Source organism: Monopterus albus, unplaced genomic scaffold (assembly GCF_001952655.1).
Source record: "Monopterus albus unplaced genomic scaffold, M_albus_1.0 scaffold186.1, whole genome shotgun sequence".
NCBI classification, from domain to species: domain Eukaryota; kingdom Metazoa; phylum Chordata; class Actinopteri; order Synbranchiformes; family Synbranchidae; genus Monopterus; species Monopterus albus.
In genome coordinates, this window is record NW_018128066.1 from 2,256,826 (window position 1) to 2,284,715 (window position 27,890).

Sequence of the window (27,890 nt, forward strand, 5' to 3'; positions counted from 1 at the left end):
ACATCAGATCAATCAAGCGTCTGTTGATGTATACAACCCTAATTTCAAGTCAAATCTAGCCCCTAACAATGGCCAAGAGAAAAGTTGATTCTGAAAACAGAGCCTTTCTAAACCGGTGGGAGGCTGAGTATTTGTTTACTGACATTGTTGGTAAACCCGTGTGTCTTATTTGTGGAGCTAATGTGGCTGTAATTAAGGAATATAACCTAAGACGGCACTACGAGACAAAACATCAGGACAAGCTGAAAAACGTGAATGAAGAGCAGAAGCTACAGAAGGTAGAGGAGTTGAAGAGGAATCTGACATCACAGCAGACATTTTCACCAAAGTGAAATAAGTTTTATTGAGGAGAAAATCAGCCCGGACATTTACCGAGGGAGAGTTTCTGAAGAGCTGCATGATGAAAGTGTGTGACGTCTTGTGTCCAGACAAAAAGCAGGTGTTTGTAAATGTAAGGCTTAGCAGAAATAGGGTTGGTGATTTTAAGTTCAAGTTTATTTATTTTGGAATAATATTGTATCCTGTCTGTTTCAATTCATATTTATGTTAAAAAATGTTTAGTTTTAGTCTGTTCAATAAATGTTTATCCTGTTCGGCCCGCGACCTAAAGTGTGCTTTGAGCTTTGGCCCCCTCTGCCATTGAGTTTGACGCCCCTGCTGTAGAGCTTCAGCTACTGAGGGCAGTCATCGGGGTAAAAAACAAACAAACTTCATGTTACAGTGAAAAGGTGTTTTGATGAATACAATGATAAATTTATGTGACTGTACAGTAAACTGTTACATGTTAGTAATGGCTGTTTAATCCGATTTCTCTTTTGATCGGTACATTTTGGAAGAAATTATATGTATTATATTATAATTTATCTATATGCATTTATATATACACCCCCCCAATTCTTTCCTATTTTTGATTGTACACATGTTCTATTTGAATGCATATTTTTATTCTCTCTCTTATTTTCATTATTTTCTATTTCCTCTTGCCTACAAACACATTGAGATTCTTTGCACCCAAGTCAAATTCCTTGTACTGTATATTCACACATACTAGGCCATTAAAGACGATTCTCATTCAACCATTGCTGATTGGGAAGATAAAGAAAGGGCTGATGGGAAGTCACATTTTCACAGCTTGTATGGTTTAATTTCCTTAATGTGATGTACATTGTTAGATTAGCAGAAAACTGTCACGTCAGGCTGATAAGTAAATGACAGCACTTCCTAAAACCAGAGTGACTCATAAAAAAGGCTAAGGTCATGTGTTTTTATAGAATAACCAGCTAACTCATTTCAGTATCAAGTGCCGTGAGACAGTGTCTCTTGTTAAGGAACTTGCTGAACCTGTGATAGAAAAACCTGTCTATGGACAGAACATGTATGTTCACTTTACTGGAAATCCACTTGCTTCCTGGTGGTTTACCAATAATGTAATCTTAAGTGTTGCAGCAAAAAAGGAAATGTGAAATGAACACTTAGCAAGCACCATATCTGGTGGTGTCACAGGCCCAAAGGCATTTTAAGGAATGCATAAATCAAACACACACACAGAAATAAGATATAAAGTAAAACTTTATCATGACATACAAGTTTAAAGCCCTGAGAACCATATCTTTATATTACTAATATGAACAAAACTGAATGTGTGAAAACCACTTTGGAAAAGTGCTCTGTAAATACAATCAGCACAAACCAGTTTTAACAAGCATTCACATGTTTTGTCCTATTTTTTGTTTGCTTTAATCAAAGAGAAAACTATAATATCAGTAATATTATTATCATGTCAATAATAACAGTACAAAAATATGCACAAACCCCACAGTTGAATTAATATACGGAGTATTGTACAAGCCAAAAATAACAACATAAAATTGATAAATGAGGTATTCAATAACCACTTGCATATGCGCCTGTTTTTACAAAGACCAGGTTAGTTTTTAAACAATTAAAAAACCAATTAAGCCCAAAATCATATGAGACAAAGGGTTCTGCAGACTTCCAACTTCACAGCTTCCTGAGTGACGAGACTTTGTCTGCAGTTACTGATAACGAAACCCCCAAACAATGCAACACACATTAAAGTAGCATTCAGCAAAGTGAATGCATTCTACCAGTACTCGTCTCTGCAGCTATAGCATTTGACCGCAACTTTCACTGCAGCCCACTGCCACGAGGTATTGTGGTATGATGAGGTAGGGGGAGGGGTCCCTAATAGACATATACACGGATGCAGGCTTATAGGCGCAACACATACAGTATATACTCTATCCACACAGCAGATCACGTGGCAGGAGCCTGGAAGTTGGTGAAGTGACCAGAGAGTTACTGAATAGAAGTCCAGACAGCTGGGACGAGAAGTGACTGACTGACCATCAACACTATCCACTCCCTAAAAATGTGGGAGAGAACTTTCCCATTTAAAGAATTTTGAAAAAGTCATTAAAACCTGATGTCAGTGGCACCACCTGCTGCATGCTCAATGTTATTACAAGTGCATATAGGCATGTTACTCCACTTGGTACAACTCCAGTCACATACTGTATATTCTAAACCCACCTGTACAAACTCAAACAAACAAACACACACACACACACACACACACACACACACACTCCAAGGCAGTGAAGCTACACTATCAAACAGCTGTTGCGCAGACTAAGCACATGAAACATAAACCTCAGATTTTAAAGCAAGAAAATGTTTTAGTAACCGCCTATTAAGCTTAAGTGTTAGTAAAATACAGGGTCCACCAGGAACGTCACAACGCAACACAAATAAATAACAAAACTCTCCTTTGACAACTGGTGCCTCACATCCAATTGAACCCTCCCCCAACACACATACATACACACACACAAGTAATTTCTCTCCAAAGGATTAAGCTTGAAGAGCAAGACATTTTCCCAGCCAGCTAAGTAGTGATCTCTGCACTAGCTGGATCTCACCAGCAACTACTTTAAGGCAGCTTCTACAATTCTCACCTTTATAAAATACAGCTGTGTGTCATACAGGCTTCTGAAGGGCACACCAGAAGGCCTAGCAGCAACATCATCAAAGTCCTCACTCAAATTCTCAACTGTGATCTGCACTGCAAAATGTCTGCAAAACCTGACATGTAACAACTATCATACAAGTCTTATAAAAGCAACAAGGCTACCCACCTCAGATCACTCCAGGTTTGAGGAGGTTTCTAAACAGTTAAAATGCTTCACATAATGCCAACACAGAAAGCTATAAAATCCATTATCACACTTTATGGTAGTTCAAAATGCACCCTGATGGCCTGGTGGCTAGGATTCAGTGTTATCACTGCTGTGGCCCGGGGTTGATTCCCGGTTGGGGCACCTCTAGCTCACAGGCGTTGCAAGCCAGTGACTTCTGTGCTGGTCCCAAGCCCAGATAAATAGAGGGGGTTGCGTCAGGAAGGGCATCCTGCATTAAAAACTTGCCAAAATCTACCATGCAAATCAGTGTGGAAACAGATGATTTGATGTGGTGACCCCTAACGGGAACAGCCGAACATGGAGCATGGTAGTTCAAAATGCAAAAAAAAAAAAAAAAAAAGATGGTAAAGGGAAAAAACTACCTTACAAGTGAAGGCTCATGGGCCTCTGTCCGCACTGACTGGAGAGGACTGTGTCCACAGTGGGCATTGCGTAAAAAAAAAAACAAATAAAGAAAACACAAGAACTGCCCCAAAAGCCCTTAGGTATAAATGATTAAATTAGCTCAGGGAAGCAGCACACTCTGGACTACTGCTCTCGGTAATGACACTTAATAATCTGCTAATACAAAAAATGTTCCTCTGTATGCATCACACAATCAGATTCAGAGTCTTTCAGTCCTGTTTTAAAACTTCTCCTTTCCACTGTATCTAAAATGTAACAAGATATAAAGGTGAAACAAATAATCTACGGTCACTTTAGCCTAAAGATATCCTTTATTTAAGTTAGGAAAAAACTCAAAATCAGACTGAGATCAGATCCAACATGTTTGTGCACTCTGAACTGCCTCACTGTGCACCATAGCAGGTGTGAGCAGGGTTGTACAAGGTACCATTCTAGAAGGTCAGACGGAGTAGTCTTTGGTATGTAGCTGTGCAATAACTGGAGGCTAATGTTTCCAGAGGATTACGGTGTTGCAACCCTGGTTACGTGATTGTACACATGCATCTTTTTGTGAAGGTGAAAGAACACATTAACTGCGATTTAGAAGTTTGCAGTGAAATTTAAGGTTGACATGGTTGTTTTTTGTTTCCTGATTCCTGCAACCTTAAAACCTGTGAACAATCCTACAAATCTGTGTCATCATGGAGCTATACTTTTCCTCTTTCCTGCAAAAAATGCTGATATATCACTCTTCTCAGACAACTTATGGAAGCAAAAAAGAAGGGAAAAAGTTAAGAAAGAATTAAGCATAAAATGAGTCCTATAAGTAAATACAGGAAGCAAGAGATAGCAAGTCCATCCTGGTTCTGTTTGTCCCCAAACCCACCAGGACATGTCAGTTTCACTACAGGTAGGATTTCCTTCCATTGCAGGTTGGGGTGTCAAGTCTTGATGGCTTTACAGCCGTATGAGGTATGTAGTGTTGCTCTCCTTTTGAGAGAGTCTGTTGAGGTATTGCTCAAGCAGTCACGTAGACTTGTGCATTCTTCAGGTATGAATCCTTTCTTTTCTAAAATTAACAGTAACTCCTCGCAGCTGTCACATTGCTTCCTGAGAGAGACCGTCCTCCAGAGCAGAGGTCGATATGAGGTCACCATCAGATTGACATTCATCTCTGTGGCTGCAGCTGGAGGAAGGATGCACAAAGAAAATGAGGGTCAATGAATTCAAACCTGATTCAGCAGCAGGGGCCAACAGTCCCTCAGTACTACAAGTCTACAACATGGTCAGGAGCCGAGTTGGGGCTCAGGGTCGGCTGTGGGTAGAGAAGACCCACTGTTGCGCTAAAGACAGCTTGTGTGGACCTGCAACAGACTGAACTTTAGGTTTGTACTTTCAACATTTATAATGAACTTCCCATGACCTGAAATGAGGGCAGAGCTATGAAATGAGGTATTTTATGTGCTGCTCTACAGCATCCAATCATTCTCCAGTTTGAGTTCAGCAAGAGGCTACAGCATGTTGATGAAACCTGAGCGGCCTGGGTTGGAGATCACTGTCATGTGAGTGCTCTGAGTTACCCAACTTCCCCTGATTGCAACTAGGTCAAAAAGAATACAAAAATAAAGTTGATTCAGGTTAAATATAGCAAAGCTCCTGAGGTAAAGACACCACTGCAGGTTGCTTGATTTGAGGTATTTAAAAAGAGAAAAACTAAAAACAAAATCACTCTTTAAAAAAACAAACTCTAAAAGACAAAACGCAATGGCAACAAACAAACATGTCCTAAGACAAAACTTTTCAAGTTCAGTTGTGACTACACCTGTCAGTGGGTTTTGGCTGAACTGATTGTGTTTAGCATGTACATTAGGATTAACAAATGTATATGTGTAAAAACTATGTCTGTGTGTGTGTGTGTGTGCGTGACTATGTGTTTGTAGTGCGTGTCCTGTGTGTGTTAAATAAAATGCATAGCTGTGCATTTGGGCACGTGTTGTCGTATAATATTCTTGGGCTCTGTGTTCATGATTGGACAGCCAAGAGGTTGACAGGGTTGATGAGGTATTTGTTGTGCAACAGTTTGGTATTTCTTATTGGTTTCTCATTGTACTGTGTATTCATGCTGGGCCTCCTGGTGGAAAGAGAGGCCTGGGGAGCAGGTACAAGGAGCAGCTTCAGTTACGGTGAGCTGCTGGGGGCCGGCTCAGCCGAGCTGGGGCCCTTGGAAGGGGAGGAGGAGGATGTGGGGCTGAGGGTCTGAGCCAGGGGAGCAGAGAGGCTGAAGCTAGTGCTGGTTCCAGCAGGACAGGCTGAAGCAGCAGCAGCAGTAGACACAGCAGGTCCACCAGACTTCTGGGCAAACAGGGTTCCTGTAGCAAAATGATTGCATGGCACTTTTAATCACTACAATGTTGAAGGTTACATTTGTAGGTCCAAAAATAACCTATATACTAAAGGTATGCAATATGTATCATCTACAATAATATCTTAATTGCTGTTTAAATGATGTGTGAGTTGACATTATTGAGTATGCATCTCACTTTTAAAAAACAATCAAAAACACGCCTTAAGAGTCCACAGATTCATGGCCTCATGAAGCCAGGAAGGATAGACTACTGCTTCGTAGTGTGCACATGGTAATGCACCACAAATTACGCTAGCGTAGCTGCCTAAAAATCCACTGGCAAAGTTAAAAATGAGTGAACAACCAGAACCAGGAGACAAAACACTGACACCACCAGCTCCACAATTTACGTTGTTATTTACTAGACATGGATCATCCTCCCTTGCATGGAGGTATTTTGGCCTTGAAAAGACTGTCGGAAACTGTCTGCTTTAGAAACAACTCGAAAGCTTGTTTCACCACCTGTAAACTAATCACTGCACAGAATATTAAATATATAAAAAGTTTCACGAGACAGCTGTTAAGGGTAGGACTAAACCAGCCATGGCACAGCACCAACTTTAGTAGAATCATTCTGCAAAAGTAATTAAATGTTTGTTTACTGTTTTCCCCTCCTTGAACTGCCACCTTATTGTGGTGGAGGGGTTTGAGTACCCGAGTGATCCTAGGAGCTATGTTGTCAGGGGCTATATGCCCCTAGTAGGATATCCCAAGGCAAACAGGTGACGGGGCAGACTAAGATCGGTTCAAAAAATTACAGCAGCTCATTAGTGTGGCTAGTAGACAGTAAACCTTATAGTTTGGTGTCTGTAAACAGTTGAAAATTAAGGCAAAATTCAAATCAAGACTGTTAAATGAATGTTTAGGTTTACCTTAGCTTTCAAATGCTTGACTTAATTAATTAGTGTGTTAATTAGGAACCTATGAGTAGGGGACAAATGTGCAGCTGTTCTTTCTTTATAACATAACATGTTCTTGCAGTAAACATCTTTTCTCTGCCTGTGTTGCAGGGTAGTATGGGCAGTATTGCCTGCATTGCTTGGAAAGGTGACACTCTGGTGCTTGGAGATGTGGATGGCAATCTCAACTTCTGGGACCTCAAAGCTCGTTTGTCCAGGTAACAGCCAAAACCCTAAGATTTTAGCCAAGTTTTAGGCAACATGTTCTTATACTGCCTTGCGGCCAGTTGTTCTCCAACTCTCTCCTTGGTCAACTAAATGCCAACCAACACAAATACTTGTACTTTTTATTTTGATGTTTTCATTAATATTTAGAATTTTTTTAATTCAAATGTTCAAATGGTTCACAGTTTGTCATCTGTGCTCATATATTTGAACATCACACCTGGGATAGGTTTCTCACCGCCGTTTGTGCCTATGGGCTGAATGGCAGTGTAGAGTATCCGGCCTTCTTGGAGTTCCTGGGAAGGGTGCTGGAAAACACTCTGACTGGGGACTCCGTTGTTCTACTGGGTTGTTGTTCAACCCCGAGTACCTTAAGTCTCTGGATGTTGTGGGGCTGTCTTGGCTCACACGCCTCTGCAACATCGCATGACGGATGGGGACAGTGCCTGTGGATTGGCAGACCGAGGCACTCTCTTGGTGGTCCCTCTTTTCAAGAAGGGGGACCAGAGGGTGTGCTCCAACTACAAGGGGGATCACACTCCTCAGCCTCCCCAGGAAAGCCTATGCCAGGGTACTGGAGAGGAGAATTCGAACGATAGTCAAACCTCGGATTCAGGAGGACCAATGCGGTTTTCGGCCTGGCCGTGGAACACTGGACCAGCTCTATACCCTCTTCAGGGTGGCGGAGGGTTCATGGGAGTTTGCCCAACCAGTCCACATGTGTTTCGTGGATCTGGAGAAGGCATTCGACCGTGTCCCTCGCAGCGCCCTGTGGGGGGTGCTTCGGGAGTACAGGGTCCGGGGCCCTTTGCTAGGGGCCACCCGGTCCCTGTACGATCGGAGCAGGAGCTTGGTTCGCATCGCCGGCAGTAAGTCAGACTTGTTTCCAGTGCATGTTGGACTCCGGCAGGGCTGCCCTTTGTCACCGGTTCTGTTCATTATTTTTATGGACAGAATTTCTAGGCGCAGCCAGGGGCCGGAGGGAGTCCGGTTTGGGGACCACAGGATTTCGTCTCTGCTTTTTGCAGATGACGTTGTCCTGTTGGCCCCATCAAACCAGGACCTCCAGCATGCACTGGGGCGGTTTGCAGCCGAGTGTGAAGCAGCTGGGATGAGAATCAGCACCTCCAAATCCGAGGCCACATGTAGTGACAATGTCATGGTCCTTTAAATAATGTGCAATAAGTGAGTGAAGTATAGTGAAGTAAGTATAGTAGTAGTAGTAGGAGATAGGGTGAGGAGCTCGGTCACCCGGGAGGAGCTCAGAGTAGAACCGCTGCTCCTCCACATCGAGAGGAGCCAGCTGAGGTGGCTCGGGCATCTGTTTCGGATGTCTCCTGGGCGCCTTCCTAGGGAGGTGTTCCGGGCATGTCCCACCGGGAGGAGGCCCCGGGGAAGATCCAGGACACGCTGGAGGGACTATGTCTCTCAGCTGGCCTGGGAACACCTCAGCATTCCCCCGGAGGAGCTGCAGGAAGTGTCTGGAGAGGGAAGTCTGGGCATCTTTGCTTAGACTGCTGCCCCCGCAACCCGGTTCCGGATAAGCGGAGGAAGATGGATGGATGGGTTTACTATTTTATTTTAATTCTTCAGTTATAAGTTAAAAAAAATTATTCTTAAATGTGTTGTTTGCATCAACACCACTGGTAACAATTAGCAAAAAATTAATATCCTATCAATAAGAGCCAATAAGAACCTTGTACAATATAAGACAAACACATATTTGATGGATGCAGAATATCGTCGGCTTATTGTGATCAACAAAATCCCAGAAAATATCCAGATATCTTTTTTTTTTGTCAGTATCACACACTCCTACTAAAAACCTGGAAAAAGAGGCTGCAGGACATAAATCCTAGAAAGACATCCCCACATTGTTGAGGTTTACTGATGGTATGTAACAATTAAAAACCCCTCCCCAATACGCACCTGAATAGATTGTGCCATTAACCTCCACTGAGACAGTGATGCTGGCATTTCCATTGGTTGAGATGTTCAGAGACATGTCCTGCTGCTTCTCTTCTGAAGAAAGAAACAGTGAGTGCATTGATGACTTTTTGTACATTTAGACGATATATTCAGTGCACTTACATGTACTTAGGTAACCTGGGCATTTGGGTTTACTGTAGTCACCTGCTTACTGTAAATTCACATACATACAGTGCCTTGCGAAAGTATTCGGCCCCCTTGAACTTTGCGACCTTTTGCCACATTTCAGGCTTCAAACATAAAGATATAAAACTGTAATTTTTTGTGAAGAATCAACAACAAGTGGGACACAATCATGAAGTGGAACGAAATTTATTGGATATTTCAAACTTTTTTAACAAATAAAAAAACTGAAAAATTGGGCGTGCAAAATTATTCAAATCCACATAAGGGATGACGGCAACATTCATAGATCCTGGAATGCACAATGAGGGGCAATGTTCATTCCTATTACAGAGGCCCACTGAAATTTTTTTGAGGAAAAGCTGTGTTAGACTGCATATTGTTTATAGTAAAGTATTTTTATATACAAATATAAAAATGAAAATGTTTCTGGAGTGGGACTTTAATTAATTATAGAAGTTGTGCAGAAGCTGCCCATAGCTCTACACAGTGATCCATGTGTGTACTGTATGTGTTTCTATGCTGCTCCAAATGAGTCTGTTCTGGTTCAACTTGTCTTATTAAATGAGCTTAAAAATAAAGTGACACCTTAGTTATAAAACACTGAGCAGGCTGTAACACACAAGAGTGTGTTGTTGCCAAAAAGTTCGATTTTGGTTTCATCTGACCAGAGCACCTTCTTCCACATGTTTGGTGTGTCTCCCAGGTGGCTTGTGGCAAACTTTAAACGACACTTTTTATGGATATCTTTAAGAAATGGCTTTCTTCTTGCCACTCTTCCATAAAGGCCAGATTTGTGCAGTATACGACTGATTGTTGTCCTATGGACAGAGTCTCCCACCTCAGCTGTAGATCTCTGCAGTTCATCCAGAGTGATCATGGGCCTCTTGGCTGCATCTCTGATCAGTCTTCTCCTTGTATGAGCTGAAGGTTTAGAGGGACGGCCAGGTCTTGGTAGATTTGCAGTGGTCTGATACTCCTTCCATTTCAATATTATCGCTTGCACAGTGCTCCTTGGGATGTTTAAAGCTTGGGAAATCTTTTTGTATCCAAATCTGGCTTTAAACTTCTCCACAACAGTATCTCGGACCTGCCTGGTGTGTTCCTTGTTCTTCATGATGCTCTCTGCGCTTTAAACGGACCTCTGAGACTATCACAGTGCAGGTGCATTTATATGGAGACTTGATTCCACACAGGTGGATTCTATTTATCATCATTAGTCATTTAGGTCAACATTGGATCATTCAGAGATCCTCACTGAACTTCTGGAGAGAGTTTGCTGCACTGAAAGTAAAGGGGCTGAATAATTTTGCACGGCCAATTTTTCAGTTTTTTATTTGTTAAAAAAGTTTGAAATATCCAATAAATTTTGTTCCACTTCATGATTGTGTCCCACTTGTTGTTGATTCTTCACAAAAAATTACAGTTTTATATCTTTATGTTTGAAGCCTGAAATGTGGCAAAAGGTTGCAAAGTTCAAGGGGGCCAAATACTTTCGCAAGGCACTGTATTAATGTATGTGCAGCACACTACAGTAACCAGGTGTGTTGTTTACATGATAGTTTATAAATCAGCTGACTGGAGAAAGCTGATAGTTATTCAAGTACATGTAAACACATTCAATGTTTCTTAAACTCACCGGTGGGCTTAGAAACACTATGCTAACAAATGGCTCCGAATTTATGATTAACACCAACTTCAAATAGCTGAATACTTTTGCAATATATAAAATTATTTTGTACTTTATATCTGGAAATAATGTAGATAGATTCGTAAAAGTTTGTTTTTGTTGTTTCAAGCCATTATCAGCGACATTATTTTTATAGGATTACAATTATTGTTCCTTATTGTTCAGTACATAACATAATCTGTATGTGTTTCAACAGAATACTGTCAGATGCATGTTTTGATTGAAATTATGCATATGAGGCAAATATCACTGGGATTTTGTCAATTCTACATTCTTTTAATGGTAACCCTCTGGTGGTGATGGGGGGGTTTCCCAGCCGCAGGTTCACAGGCATTTGGGAAGCCATGGCCAACAGGTTGTGCTGGAAAGCTTGCTGCATCAGGCGTTGCTGCTCCTCTGCCAGGCGGGCCATCTTCCTCTCAGGCCCCTCTCCTCCGCCACTGGTCTCCAGCTTTTCTCTCAGCTGCTCCAGCGTGGCAGCTCTTGCCAAACCAGCAACGTGCTGCTGACCCAAGGCCAGCGCCATGGAGGGTCTAGCTGGCATGATGGGGGGGGTCAGCTCTTCTGGAAGAGAGACAAATAGAGGGTTAATTTGATTTAAAAAATCCATTTGAATTAGTTCATAGACTGAAAATGAAATTCAGGAATCTGCACAGGGTGAACATCAATAGCTGTTTATGTCTGTGCTACACAATGTAATGGAGTGAATAGGAGAGTAAAGACTGCAATGAATCTAGGATGATCACAATTTCACTATAAAAGCAAACTGAAAAACCATCCAATCTCTCGTAAATCAGTTTGAGTGACAAGGTAGAATTTAGCACAAAAAAATGTTGCATATTATGAAAAACTAGACACCTGCAATTTAGACACCTAGATGTACAACGCGATTTTACTAGTAATGAACAACACAGGTCATCAGCACAGGATAAACTTCCCAAACTATGCTTCAGGCATTTTCTATTTACAGCCAAAAATTAAACAAAAGGGGATGCCGTGTAAATTGTAAAAAAAAAAAAAAAAAAAAAAAATAAAAAATTTATAAAGGAACAAAATGATTTGTAAATCTTTTTAAAACCATATTCAAATGACAATTGTACCAAGATAACATCAGATGTGGAAACTGAGAAATAAAAAAAAAAAAAAAAAAATCTGCTCATTTTAAATTAAGTTTAGTCCGCCCCCCAAAAAATAAAAATGAAAATAAAAAGTATTTCTCAGTCTCCACATCTGATATGTTGTCTTTGTACTATTGTCATATGAATATGGGATTAAAAAGATTTGCAAGTCCCTGGTAGGCTAGTCGTTAAGGCGCAGCACTCTCGCACTCGAACCACTGATTTAAATCAAAAGAAATCAGAGCTGATTTTGAGTTGTAAACAATCAATAGTTGGACAGTCAAATTACATGACATCCTACATAACCTTATATAAAGCATGTGACAGGTAAAATACAGGGCACTACACAAGTCAAACTGTTGATATTGTTGAGGTCCAAAGCAGAGTAACATTCCAACAAAATCAAAGAGACATCAGACAGCAGTGTAATCACAGTTATCAGCACGATGCTACTGATGTGGATTGGAGACTTCAGTGTCCATAATGTGTCCCCAGGGCTTGGGAACCATGTTATTAATCAGTATTAAAGGTGAGAATTCTCAGCAGCTTGCAGCAAAACTAGCTGCCACATGGACTCTTAAACACCTGGATGAACTCTACACATGGAGCCTTGCACACACCCACAAAGCCATGTAACACACCAAATGTGCACACACTGACAGTGGGATGCAGTTGAAGGAAGGAATGAGAGTCGTGTAATACACAAACGTAACAGCACACTTGCATGCCTACATTCCTGCATGCACACACTCTCATACCCACAAGTACACACACTTGTCAAAAAAAGAGCAAGCTGCCAGTCGACTGTGTGTCTACTTTCAAGGCCTTTATATCATGTTGTACTTTGAAAAATGCCATAACCTAACCTAGGTACTGTTTCATTCCTGTTCATCCAGTTAAGATGAGATGTAGTTTTTCTAAATTGTGACAGAGGGCAGTATGTCTCTATAAATACTTGAAAGTCCCTCAACATCTGTAACTGGAAGACTCCATTCTACACCGCCCAGTGAAACCAGAGAAAGATTTTGAAACATTTATACTTCTTTTTAACAGCCTTCATTCCCCTTCATAGTTGCACTCAGGTTTATCTGAGCACTGCATGTTTGCTTGCTGGCAGGCATGCATTAGAGCAGGGGTGGGCAATCCTGGTCCTCAAAGGCCACTGCCTTGCTTGTTTTCCAACTATCCCTGCCCTACCTACCGCTGATTATCTGGATCTGGTGCGTTCTGTCAATCAGAAGCTGGAAGACACCGTGTTAGTTCAAATCAAATCAAATCAAATCAAAATATGTTTATATAGCACTTTAAAAACATCTGGTTGACCAAAGTACTTTACAAGGACAGGTAAGAACTAAAATAAATAAGATGAATACAGGAATAAAACAAAACAGGAACATGAACACACGAACTACACAGAATCAACAGTTAAAAGAAGGAACCATCAGACAATACTAGGTATTAAAAGCCAAAGTGAATAAATATGTTTTAACCAATGATTTAAAAGTTGTCAAGTCTGTAGATGATCTAATATCGGAAGGTAAACTATTCCACAATTTAAGAGCTGCAATGGTAAAAGCACAGTCACCCCAGCATTTGTATCTGGCCCTGGGAACCTCTACAAGAAACTGGTCTGAGAAATAATGATCTTGTAGGTTCGCGCCACCTCATCAACCCAGCAAGGTAGGAGTGAGGTGATGAAGGTGGAGTGTGGAAAGGGCAGTGATAGTTGGAAAACAAGCAGGGCCCTTGATGACTGTGATTGGCCACCCCTGCTTTAGAGGATAAACCTCACATATTGTAAACTTATTTCTTCCACATTTATATAGATGCATAAACAAAGGCAGCCTCACTATCTGTGCAAATTTAAGGTTCCTACCTTTCTTCAGAGAATGTCCTGGTGAGGCCTGCATGCCATTGTGGGCCCCTGAGGTCCCAGCTCCCAGAGCTGAAAAGTGCACCTTGGGAGGTGAGAGGATGTGGGGAGCTGTGCTGGGAGAGGGAGAGAAGCGGAAGAGGCTGCTACTGTAGCTTGGACGACGACCCTCGCGTCGGTTACTGTCGATGGCAGCCTGAAGCTCACCCGGGGAGCTGAGGCCTTTCCTCTCACATTCATAAGGGTACAGGTATTTCATATACCTTAAGGGGAAAGCACAGGCATACATAAAAAACCCACTGGATCATGACAGAAATATTTACATGGCATTAGTACTATCATTGAGACTTATCAAGTAAAACCACCTCAAATGATGGCAATATACATCACCACAACCAAATTCAAAATCATGAACACCATGTTTCAGCATGAACACTGTCAAGAATATTAACACACAACACTACACATTATACTCCGTTATCCAAGGTTCTGTTGTTGCCTACAAAAAGGGTTTTCTACAGTTTTTCCCCTGCATTTGCATCTATGGAATCAGGCTTTTGGAAAGACAGTTGAGGCAGGAAACTGGAGACGTGCCACGTGTTTACATGTACCACAGTAAACTGATTGGTGGTTGTTAAATTCAGTCAATATGTAAATATATTGTTCCTCTTACCACAGCACATTTAAGTCTGTGCAATTTTACATGAATTAGTGCTATAAGATGTTGCTTCCATAAGATTTTTTTTTATTTTTTCCTCAGTACATTACTAAAGGTGCAGTGAGAGGACAGGGTTCCCAGTGTGAGATTACAGATTTTCATGCACATTCACACATGTAAAAACCATGCGTGACACCCAGTAGTTGCTCTAATCACCTACCCTAATGAGAGAAACCTGGCCTTGTTCAGTCAACGTCTACAAAATCAGGTTAATCCAGAAAACCGACAGTAACCTTCTTACTTAAGTGCATTTAATGAGATATCTGGTATGACAATTGTGCCAAAATATGCTTTGTTTTCCGAGTATACTTTAACTACTGGCTATATAATTATGCAAGGTCACAGCTCTGGTATATTTTCTATCCTATCAGACCACACTGTAAAAAAAAACACAATATTATGCATGCTGACTACATAATGGTGGAACAGCAGCACCGAGGATCAATAAGAAGCCATGAGCAGCAGTGTCCATTAGGTGTTAGGGTTAGGGTTAACAGAGCAGCACTACACAACAGCCCATCAACATTAAAAATACATAAAGGTTCATCGAGGGCACCCTACTAGTGAACCGGCTAGAGAGGTGTTACTTAACCTTAAGGGTTTCCACTGAGAGAGTGAGGCAGTTGTAGTTGAGGCTTGGCATATAAGTCAGTCAAAGCCCACCTTAGTCAATGTGAACTCTAACCCACATCACATCAGTATGGGAATCAGTGGACTCCATGTGTGATGCAATGGATGGAGAGGCCGAATGTGAACAGGGAAGGCGGCTGGTCGAGGGTAAACTACTTGCATGTGCATTAATACACAGACATGGGTTAATATTGAACTCTGATTTCATACCAACACGCACCCACAGATCCACAAACTGTAATGCCACATACATTCTCATATGCATAAAGCTTGACATATGGTTCTGCATCAAGGCGACACAAAGACTTACTGTGTACGCAGGGTGAAAGCTGCACTGGTGATAGAGGTAGGCAAGTTCAGTCCCTTTGTGATTTCTCTCCAAATCTTCTTGTTGATAACTTCGACAAGGCCTCCCTTCTCTGTCACTAGCTTGTACAGCATGTATAGATCCAGTACCTGTTTGGCCATGATGGGGATACGATTGACGGGGGTTCCTGTGGGGAGAGAGAAAAACCATAAAATAAATGAATACAGCACATTACACATCTGGAGCAGGACAGCTCCAGGGATGGACAATTAATGCTTTATGGTGGAAGATTTTATTTAAAAGTGCATTTGTGCACCATAAATACATGCATTTTCAACATGGGCAATCTCAACAGGAATGGAAACCATAATGTTGATAATTTGTCTAGTGTGCATCCTGGCTGAGACATACTGGCACCTAACAGAGAAAATTCATTTGAAGCTGCTTGAGTAAAAATGACAAGCATTACATTATGTAGTAATTCATCCATCAATCAAGGCTGAAACACCTGGGATCATTTTGTGATCCCAAGATGCTGATCTAGGTGCTGTCAGGATGCTGGTAAGGCAAGTGTGGTAGGCCTGTTGCCTGCGCGACCGTTATTATCCTAGTTACAGCAATCTGGCTTGACCTGGAAAGTGGGACTTGCAAACAACACAAAGCGAAGTGGTCCCAGTCTTGATACAGATGCATTAATCTTGTCAACAAGATTCAAATGCAGTGAAGCTTGCAGGAAGTATGTAGTGGGGGCTACACAGTGAGGAGAAAGGAAAAGGGGGTGCGTTGCTTTATACAACAGAATCAAACAGTGCAATGTGCAACAGTGTAAGCACAGAGCAGGAGGAGGGGACTGCGGACTGTGATGACCCGCTGTTCCATAGGGACTGGCGGATAGGGGGCTCCTGGACAAACTGGTATAATGGAGCTGATTTAGAGAAATATACCAAGTAAATCCATGCCCCTCTGCTGTTAGCACTGCCTGGCCCAGTGCCCGGGGGTCATGCAGATTTGCCAGTCAACCCTTTAGCCTCTTCACAGGCTGCTCTTAACCTGAAATTGGACACATTAATGACTGTGTAAAACCGTAATGTGATCAGGTCATTACGATTAGACCTCACTTATTTTCTTAAGTTAGCAGCATGCCTCTAAGCCATGTGCAAGGAGCCTAGATTAACACATGGACCTATGTATGAGTGGAGATCAGGAAAGTGTGGCAACACCATCAGGGCACTTTAGCTCCGACCTGCTTGCTGCATCACTTAATACTGACACCAACGTAGCTTTCTTTACTGTTGTGTTCACTGAAAACGAATGAACCATCGGGGGCAACATGGGGGTTCTGGTGGTGGTTGGTGTCTTGCCCAGGGACACTTCGACATGTGGATTGCCTCCGACCCTCCACCTGGGAGACGACTGCTCTACCCACTGAACCATAGTATATAAATGTATATAAATTGCAATTATGTAATGGTATGATGAGCAACAGCGCATTATATTTTAGGTTTTGAAAATGTTTTGTCCTTCTGGTTGTTGGTTATACATATTCCTGTCAAAATAAATCCTACTGTGAGGTGGCACTGTAAACTGCATGTACATCACTGGGCGGCAGCAACATTTCCAGAACACACAGTGGAGAAAGGCACCAAGAATGCTTTGATGCCAGCCCCTCATTATTAAATGCCGTGCTGAACATCCATCTCACATCAAACAATCAGAACAAGCAGAGGGGTCAGAGATCAGCCAGGGGATATTGATGTGTGAATTAAACTGCAGGTCAGCAGGGAGCCATGTTTTCATACTAGCTCGGCCATGAACAATGAGAGCACAGCAAACAAGGCACAACAGCACTTGCACCACAGTGACAGTTTAGTCGGGCTTTAGTTCACACCTATGCATTTATTGTATTCACTTCTTCATCAGCACCTGGTGTTAAATCAAAATCAGTGCTTACAGTGAGCTATTTTCAAAGCATATAACCACACAAAGAAAGCCAAAACAATTACAAATTTTAGGCTGTAGAGATAGTGGACCAGAGGTGCTTTTATACTCTAAACCAGCATTAACTGTATTAATTAAAGCATGACACCAGCCAGGTTTCAAATTGCAACACAGCCCAGCCACATGTGAAAGCACTGGAAAAGCACTTTTGATAATACTGTAATTGACCAGAAATCACATTAGCAACACTTGGACAGTTACCCAGAATTCCCTAATTTGAGAGAATTAATGTCCTGCCTGCCTTGGGTCTCCAACATCTGCTCCATTTCCAACCCTGGAGACATTTAGCTCTAACAGGCTTAATTAGACCAGTCCAAAACATCTTTTGATCCCAGCAGCACAATTCATCTGCCACACCCTACCATTTTATGCAGTCTGCTGATACAGCGGTTTCCTTTCCAACCTTACTGCTTATTTTTCTTTAGAAAAATCATCATCAGTGATATGAGACCATTTCATGGCATTAGGCCATGCAGGACTGAAAAAGACAACTGGGTATTTCATCTCTCTGTAAAGACCTGATTTATCCACTCGGCTGCTCTGAGCCAATCTGTAATTGGCTGCAGGCTTCACCTCCCATCATCCTTTGCCCCAGACTGATTTTTCCCCAGGGACAGGGCCATCAGGAGCCTAGTGATTAATGGCACCAGGGGTTGGAGGTCACTCTGGTGGGAAGCGCCGCAGCTGAGGGCCCCTGAGCCACTCCCTAAGCCCTTCCTCCGACTTCCACAATGAACACAAGAGCCATACGGCTAGCCCTCAGATGATAAGGGATACAGATAGAGAGTCAGACATAAAAGAGAGGAAAGGGCAGAAAGTACGAGTGAAAAAGCACAAAAACTGAAAGACATTATGAATCTTTGGCAAATACAGTCCTTTTGGGGATTTTACATTGCTATTGTCTGTACATAATAAGTATCTTTATATCTGACAGATTTGATGCCTGTGATGATTTCACAGAAGGGCTCAAATCTACAAATCTCAAATTTACAGCATTGGGAAAAACTATGGAAAAATAAATCTTTCCATTGACACACATTAGAACAACAATAAAACACCTTTATGCCAACAAAATTACAAAGTAAAATAGGGGTGAGAATCTCTGGCATGATTTGATTCAGATTGTTGGTGTCACTATGCGATTCAGAACAATTTTCGATTAAAAAAATTATTTGAAAAAAAAAAAAAGGAAACAAAAGGCTAGTGTGGGGGGGGGGGGCACACACTATATTTTGACTCAGTCTAATTTACTGTGTATCAAACTGATTTCTGTCCTTTGAGCACTGAGCTGCTGATAAAGCTTAGCACAGTTAAGCTAACTGGTTCTGATGAGCATCAAAACCAGGCAGGCTACTTTACATATCGCTACTGAGCAGTATGTAAAGTACTTGAAATTATAGGTATATAAGGTTATCAAAATTAGCTCCACCTTTACCAGCTGCCACATCAAATGTGATTAACACAATAATGCATCAATAATATCACAGTTAAAGTATCTACTGTATCTATCAATCAGTGTGCCAATCTGCTTGATGAGTACTGTAGGCTATATTTTGATGCATATACAGTGAGGAACAGAAGTATTTGAACACCCTGCGATTTTGTAAGTTCTCCCACTTAGAAATCATGGAGGGGTCTGAAATTCACATTGTAGGTGCATTCCCACTCTGAGAGACAGAATTAAAAAAGTGTTCCTCACTGTACGTTTGTGCTTTTACTTAATATTTTGAATGCAGGACATTTACCTAGAGTATTTGTACACTGTGGTACTCCTAATTTACCTCAGTAAATAATCAGAGTACTTCTTCCATTGCTGGTGTTTAAAAGCTGTTGTGTATAGTAAAGGGGACAGGAGAAGAACAGAGCAGAGCACTCGGTTGTGGTGGTGTTTATGTTACCTCTGCAGCAGTGGAGAATACAGTGGGGAAAAGAATTATTTGATCCCCTGCTGATTTTGGACGTTTGCCCACTTACAAAGAAATGAAAGCTCTATCATTTTTCATCATAGGTTTATTCTAAAGGATAGAAACAGAATATCAACAAAAAATCCCCAAAAAGCATGATACAAATGTTATAAATTGAGTTGCATTTCAGTGAATAAAATAAGTATTTGATCCCCTACCAACCAACAACAATTCTGGCTCCCACAGACTGGGTATGTGCTCATGTGGTGCACAAATTAGTCCTGTCAATTTAAGAAGGTGCTCCTAAGGACACGTTTCTCCGTCTTCTATTCAAACCTCACCACCATGGGCAAGACCAAAGAGTTGTCAAAGGAAATCAGGTACAAGATTGTAGACCTGTAAAAGGCTGGAACGGGCTACAAGACCATCAGCAAAAATCCCAAAGAAGCACATGATACAAATGTTATAAACTGAGACAACTGTTGGAGCGATTATTTGCAAATGGAAGAAATACAAACTAACCATCAATGGCCCTCGGTCTAGAGATCCATGCAAGATTTCACCTCATGGGGTAAGGATGATCATGAGAAAAGTGAGGGATCAGCCCAGAACTACACGGGAGGAGCTTGTGAATGATCTCAAGGCAGTTGGGACCACAGTCACCAAACAAACCATTGGTAAAACAATACGCCACCATGGACTGAAATCCTGCAGCACCCTCAAGGTGCCCCTCCTCAAGAAGGCATATCTACAGGTCTGTCTGAAGTTTACCAACGAACATCTAAATGATTCAGAGAAGGATTGAGAGAAAGTGCTGTGGTCAGATGAGACCAAAATTGAGCTCTTTGGCATCAACTTGACTTGCTGTGTTTGGTAAGACGAAAAATGCTGATGATCCTAAGTATGATCCTAAGAACACCATCCCTACAGTCAAGCATGAATGAATGAATGACACTTTATTATAGACTCAAGGTCCAAGTAAAAACAAAACTATAAAAAAGGAAAGAAGAGGAAACAACAAGAAAAGCCGAATACAAGACATCCACCATAAACTACTATCCCTTTAAAAGGCAGGCATATCAGTGTTTCCAGAGTTGAAGTAAATCTCATGTCACTGTATGCAACATTGGTCAACAATAAAATGATATTTTCAGAACAGTTCAAGCGACAAATAAATAAATTTATACATTACGTTTCTTAATGTACTGATTCGAGATAACACAAACAATTCACTAGCACTCGTCCATCTAGGTCTTTTCAATAATAACCTTAGGGCGTCATTATAAGCCACTGACAATTTCTGAAGACTGCCCTTTTTATAGTTAGACCACAGATGGGCAGTGTACAAGGAAGTACAGTAAGCCTTAAACAAAGCCAATTTTACTCCAACCGAACTGGGGGTGGGAACATTATGCTTTGGGGCTGTTTCTCTGCTAAAGGTACAGGCTGATTTTGCAGCATTGAGTGGCCAATGGACAGGGCCATGTATTGTAAAATCTTGGAAGAGAACCTCCTTCTCTCATCCAGGACACTGAAGATGGGTCGTGGATGGCTCCTCCAGTATGACAGTGACCCAAAACATACCGCCAAGGCAACAAAGATGTGGCTCAAGAAGAAGCACATTAAGGTCATGGAGTGGCCTAGCCAGTCTCCAGCACCTTAATCCCATAGAAAATCTATGGAGGGAGCTGAAACTTTGAGTTGTAAAGTGACAGCCAAGAAACCTTAAGGATTTAGAGAAGATCTGTAAAGGAGAGTGGATGAAAATCCCTCCTGAGATGTGCACAAACCTGGTGACCAGCTACAAGAAACATCTTACCTCTGTGCTGGCCAACAAGGGCTTTTCCACCAAGTACTAATTATGTTTTACTTGGGGATCAAATACTTATTTTATTCACTGAAATGCAACTCAGTTTATAGCATTTGTATCATGCTTTTTTTTTTAAATTTTTTGTTGATATTCTGTCTCAATTCTTTAGAATAAACCTATGATAAAAATTATAGAGCCTTCATTTCTTTGTAAGTGGGCAAACATCCAAAATCAGCAGGGGATCAAATAATTCTTTTCTCCACTTTATAATCCCTGCTGCAGTGTGTTCCTAGTCTGATCCAAAATGGGCACGTCTGTAGAAATGAGATCTTTTCTTTGTTCTACCAGTTTGACTGAAGTGCTACAGTGCACTTGGCTCAGTACAGTGAGTAAGTACTCACACAATACTTCACATTTGTCTTTCAAAGCTCATTATCAAGTGATTAACATACACACTAATGATTTCCTTTTCCTAAGATAAACCAATGTTACAACCATAGTTGTTAAGAGCTGTACAGCACAACTCTTGTATATGCGCGTTGTCTGTGTTTCACAGTGGCTTTACGGTTCAGTTCTGCCTTTTTTTGCTCCGTCAGCCACATTAAAAAAAAATTTTTTTTTAGCATTTGTGAATCAATTTAGAATCGCAGAAGATATGAATTGCATTTCTAATGTGACTCAATTTTTATTTCCAGCCCTAAAGTGAAAAATATATATAACTAAAGTCTTTATTCATCATTTCAGAGAATGATTATTAATAAAATAAAATAGAAATGAATAAATAAATTAAACTGTGACAGACAGAAAAGGTCTGACTCAAACATGTCCCACCTCATATTGCAGTCCCAGCATTCCATCTCAAAGGACAAAAAAGGAACAAGGTTATTTTATCTGACCCTGACCTATTTTTAGCAGGAAACAGCTGTTCACATTAAAGGGCCTTTATAATAAATCAATTAGGTGCTTCTGAAGCCAGCAGTGGTAAATGAAGTATTGCTGACTTCACAAGGGACATTTTTGTAAATAATTAAGTGACAGAGCGACAGCCTTCCAGTGGACAGCTCACAGGAAATGAGTTTTTTACTGAATGATCACTGACTGGCATGCAGTTTCACTACCATCTGCTGTGAAAGGAAAGGGAAGGGAAACACCATATCATCCCATGGTCTTTTTGGTTGCTATAAATCTGCTGATCGAATTGAAGATTACTCTGTTGGATTATTCTACTTTCGACTAATTTGAATGCAGATACAAAAACAGCGTACAACAGAAAAACAAGATGATCAGGGAGGGGAAAAGAAAGAAGGGAAATGAGTAGAGGTGCATAAAAACCAAGAGAAAATAAGGCATGAAGAAAGAGACAGGTTTTGCTGCCTTTATGATGAAAACAAGGAAGGATAGAAGGAAGGAAAGAAGGAGAAGGGAGATATAGTAGCTAGCCAGCTGGAAAAAGAGTGGATTAGTGCTGTAAGGAAGGTGTCAGTCAAGACACATAACCTGAGGCCTCAAGGCAGTTTCTGAATCCTTTCAGAGCACCCTCACCTTCCTCGTCCTTCTCTTCCTCACCCCAACCTCCACATCTATACACCAGCTCAGATCAAACCATAGCTACATCTCACCCTGTGCACTTGAGACCATTTCCACAGTGCAGCTGGTGCAGCCTTCATGTCACTTAGTTGAATGACTGTTAGTGTGAAACACTAATCCAAAAGTAACATGCAACTTGCCCACTGTCAACAACACCCTCTGCCTTAAAAGGCATCAAGACAATCAATGTGAACTTATGATTTTCTATATAACACAGTCTAGTAATGACTACTTTTTATTTTCACACAAACCATGACTACTATACTCAATTATTTTTAAAAATTAATGAATATATATTTGTTCACATCTACTCTGGCAGTTTGCCACCTCTGCCCATAGTAGAAGATTTTTGTATATTTTTACAGAATTTCAAAAGAGAAAAACAGCCCAAACCTTTCATTCCCACAGGATAGAGAGACACTGACAAGAGAGACAAGTGTCTGGGCTGCACATGCTGGGAGTTTACTTTACGTCAGGCTACCCCTGGCGCTTTAGTATAGGCATTTGTACATTGTGGCAGCATATTGTTAGGACCCTGCTGTACATTTGTTTTATTTTTGATGCATGACCAGGGACATAAAAGGTAAAAAAGCCTTGAGTGGAATTTGCTATCTTTAGTTGAGACTGAGCCACCATGATAAATGACAGACCAATTCATATCAAGTGTTAAGATATGTAGCGTCCTCATGTCTGAAGTTAAATGTAATGTTACACTATAGATACACTCCTATTCTAAGCATGAAGCTAAACCCACAGCTGGTAGAGACACAGACAGAGAGATTGAGAGGGAGGGACGGGTGTCTAATGAAGTCCATAATGCCACTTGATATAAGCTCCACAGTGTTGTTACAGGTCTTAGCTGACAGAGAGACAAAGGCAAAGACACATACAAACTGAGAAAGGCAAGAAAGGAATGAGAAAAAATGCCACATGTACTTAACCATACAATGATAAGGAATACAGTAAGCAAGTGAAACAAAATCTTTCCCTTGACCTGTGAATTTAAGCTCATTAATAAAAGACATCCTCGGTGTCCAGTGACTGAGTGGGACCCTTGTTGTGCGTCATGCCCTTCTGCCTCTGCCCTCTTTCTAAACGATCAAACAAAAGGCAGAATGGTAAAAAATTATCTTAAAGACACACTACAGAAAACAAACAAACAAACAAAAAAAAACTGGGTTCAGTAAACCCATGTACCCCCACAGCATGAGAATCCTGTTATTGATTATATGAGGAGTAAAATGTAAGTAATTACCTTGACATGAGAAAAACTGTCTGCTACTGTATTTTGGAGCACAACCTTCACTAGAGAATTTTCGCTAGGTCTGACAAATGACATATATGCATTTCGCATTCAGTCTGTTATTTCAGCAAGATTAAATATCACCAGATCCTTCCTCACAGTTTTCCTTTCATCCCAACAAAAAGAACAAACATTCAGTGATGGAGAAATCAATTGAAGCTATATTGACTCTGGAAACAGTGAGAGAATCTTTGTAGAAATGTAGAAACAAATGAAATTTAAAATGAAATAAAACAAATTAAATGAAACCGAAGAAACAATTACAGGAGGCAGCCAGTATATCGATGGGGCCGTGCACTGTTTCAGTTTATGGTGTACAATGGTGCAAAACTGTTGCTCACAAAATGAAGAGGTTGTCTGACTACTAACAGTGACACTGGCAGACCCTGAACCCAGTAAGAAGTTTGTCAAGTGAAATTTTGTAATAAGTGCCTGCACTGACAAGCTTGATAGTTTTACATGATGTTGAAAGAACTGTTCACTATTTCATCCAGCCTTGATCTTTTGACTGCTGTGCCAGTAAAGCACTGAAGTGACAGAAAGAAACATAAAGAAAGGAAGAAACAAAAAGAGAAAGAAATATGACTCCCTCTGTGTGGGCCATGAAGATGGGTCACCTGGTGAAATTGAGGGGGAGGGGGACTGAAAAGGTTGGATGGCGTGAAAAGTGAGATGGCCTCTCCAACTGTAACTCAAGTCTCCTTGATCCCCAGAAACCCAGGAGATCAACTGACTAGACCCTAGTCAACACTGGCAACACAGAGCCAGGAAAGAGGTGGATGAATGGATGGAGAGAAGGCTGACATCTCTTATTCTGCATGGTTGTTCAGAGTCTCAGCCATTTCAATTTCAGAAGGATCTCAGAAAGAGAGAGAAGACAGGTGATATCTGAAAGGTCTATATCAGACAGGAGGCATATACAGTCTTATGCAAAAGTTTAGGCACCCCTTGATAAATAACAGATTTTGGTGATTTTTTTATTTGAACAGATGTTAACACAGTTTCTCTTGGAAATGGAAAAAATGCACAATATTTTCTGCAAACAGTGATGCATAGTTACTTCTTATGCCATAAATTGAACAAAAATAAAAAATAAAAACATTATTATGGCATGGTGCAAAAGTTTGGGCACCCTACACAATCAGTACTTAGTAACACCTCCTCTGGCAGATATCACAGCTTGCAAACGCTTTTCATAGCCAGCTAAAAGTCTTTCAATTCTTGTACTTGGGATCTTCTCCCATTCTTCCTTGCAAAAGGCTTCTAGTTCTGTAATATTCTTTGGTCGTCTTGCATGCACAGCTCTTTTAAGATCTACCCACAAATTTTCAATGATGTTTAAATCAGGGGACTGTGATGGCCATTCCAAAACCTTCAGCCTGCGTCTCTTGAGGTATTCCATAGTGGATTTCGAGGTATGTTTAGGATCATTGTCCTGTTGTAGAAGCCATCCTCTTTTCAGCTTCAGCTTTTTTACAGATGGTGTGATGTTTGCTTCCAGAATTTGCTGGTATTTAGTGGAATCCATTCTTCCCTCCACCCGTGCAATGTTTCCTGTGCCACTGGCTGCAACACAACCCCAGAGCATGATAGATCCACCCCCATGCTTAATAGTTGGCAAGGTGTTCTTTTCATGAAATGCTGCTCCTTTTTTTCTCCAAACATGCCTTTGCTGATTGTGTCCAAAGAGTTCTATTTTAACTTCATCAGTCCACAGCACTTGTTTCCAAAACGCATCGGGCTTCTGTAGATGTCCTGTTGCATACTTCAGACGTTGGATTTTATGATGGGGACGCAGATAAGGTTTTCTTCTGCTGACTCTTCCATGAAGGCCTTGTCTGTGCAAGCATCGCTGCACAGTGGAACGGTGCACCACCACTCCTGAGTCTGCTAAATCTTCCTGCAGGTTTTTTGCAGTCAAATGGGGGTTTTGATTTGTCTTTCTGACCAGCATACGAGCAGTTCTGTCCGAGAGTTTTCTTGGTCTTCCAGATCTCATCTTGACCTCCACAGTTCCCCTGATCTGCCATCTCTTAATTACATTTCTTACTGTGGAAACTGCAAGCTGACAACGCTTTGCTATCTTCTTGTAGCCTTCTCCTGCATTGTGGGCGTCAATAACTTTCATTTTCAGGGTCTTACACAGCTGCTTAGAGGAACCCATGGTTGCTGGGTGTCCACAAGTGTGTGCACAAGGTTTGAAGAGTCAAAGTATTTGTACAGCTTTGAAATTGGCATTTACCAATGACAGCTGTTGCTGTGCATCAGATCTAACGAGCTGATTAAGGTCTGATACCTTGTGAGAGACTTTGAGACTCTGGAACTCTTAGGGTGCCCAAACTTTTGCACCATGCCATAATAATGTTTTTATTTTTTATTTTTGTTCAATTTATGGCATAAGAAGTAACTATGCATCACTGTTTGCTGAAAATATTGTGCATTTTTTCCATTTCCAAGAGAAACTGTGTTAACATCTGTTCAAATAAAAAATCACCAAAATCTGTTATTTATCAAGGGGTGCCTAAACTTTTGCATAAGACTGTATGTAGACTTGCATTACTTTAAAAAATATAGAATTTTTAAATACCTGCATACAATCATTTCATTAGACAGTGGAGCTCAGCTGTGTTCCTCCAGATCAAGCCCACGCTGGTGAAGAAAAGACTCTTCGTCAAATTAAAACAAAGCGATTAATACAAGGGATGAAATGCTGCAATTTTGTAACTGATGTTCAGAGAAGTCATTGATATCATTTTGGTAATGCATGGACATTTGATGGTTGAAGGGAACCTGCTTTGCTGGCCTCCTATTGAGTTCCCTCTGCTCTGCTTGATAAAAATAAAAAAATGCTGACTTGAGTTTACGTGTTTAAGCATCCATCCAATAGTACGTCAAGCTGTTTCTCTGGTGGTTAAGTTACTCCACCCAGTAGTCATATTCAAAGGTCACTGACCATAATCTGGGAATGTCTGTCATTTTAAAATCTAGCTGATAAGTGAAATTGTGCAGATGGGTGATGAATTTGCATCACACTAGCCAGCATTTTAAGCGAGTTACTGTGCAGCCAGAGCACACTTACTCTATGGTTAATGAATCAGATAATAAAACCTCTACTGCACTGACCTACTGTGACAGGTTGGTTTAACAACACTTAACCTTAGGAACATTTTTCTAATAGCTTCCTTGGTTCAGCACTACAGACCGTGCACCTCCACTTAAACTACAATATTGCTCATGGATGAGACTGCATTCAGTACATGAACATTTTTCCACCCTGGCTGCACATTTCTCATAAGATTTAGTATCACTGGGAATTCTGTGTTGCTCATACAATATCTGAGTGTTCTTTACTTATTCTGCTGAGTACAAACACATTTTTTTAGAGAATTTTTCAAATTTCTCTATACACAAACAGCTATAAAAATAGTATGTAAATGAAAAAAATATACTAGAGTCTAATCCAGAAGGCATCTGCTCCAATAGCTTGGCCTTGAAAACAGCCAACTCTGATATTTGCTGGAACGTAAAGAATGTAAACGTCACAGCACCATGACAATTGTATGTGGTGCACATGATGGGGGAGGGGTGTTGGCATTGAGTGTAGATTCCCACGATTAAGCGGCAACATTTGTCACTTTCGAAGCTTGAAATTCAGGTAAAACACAGAGACAGAGAGACAGTCTGGGGGAAGAGTAACAATTCAAATG

At 41.0% G+C, this 27,890-nt stretch overlaps 1 protein-coding gene across 1 annotated transcript in view; it reads right to left on the minus strand.

The window, feature by feature from the left end:
* Positions 1–11,161: 11,161 nt before the first annotated feature.
* LOC109969919 (AT-rich interactive domain-containing protein 3B-like) overlaps positions 11,162–27,890 on the minus strand; it is a 60,687-nt gene continuing 43,958 nt past the window's right edge. Inside the window, exons 5-7 of the mRNA XM_020617149.1 lie at positions 15,585–15,768; positions 13,930–14,189; positions 11,162–11,499 (exon numbers count right to left, since the gene is read on the minus strand). Of these exons, the coding sequence (XP_020472805.1) occupies positions 11,162–11,499; positions 13,930–14,189; positions 15,585–15,768 (782 nt within the window). The remainder of the gene's footprint in view (positions 11,500–13,929; positions 14,190–15,584; positions 15,769–27,890) is intronic.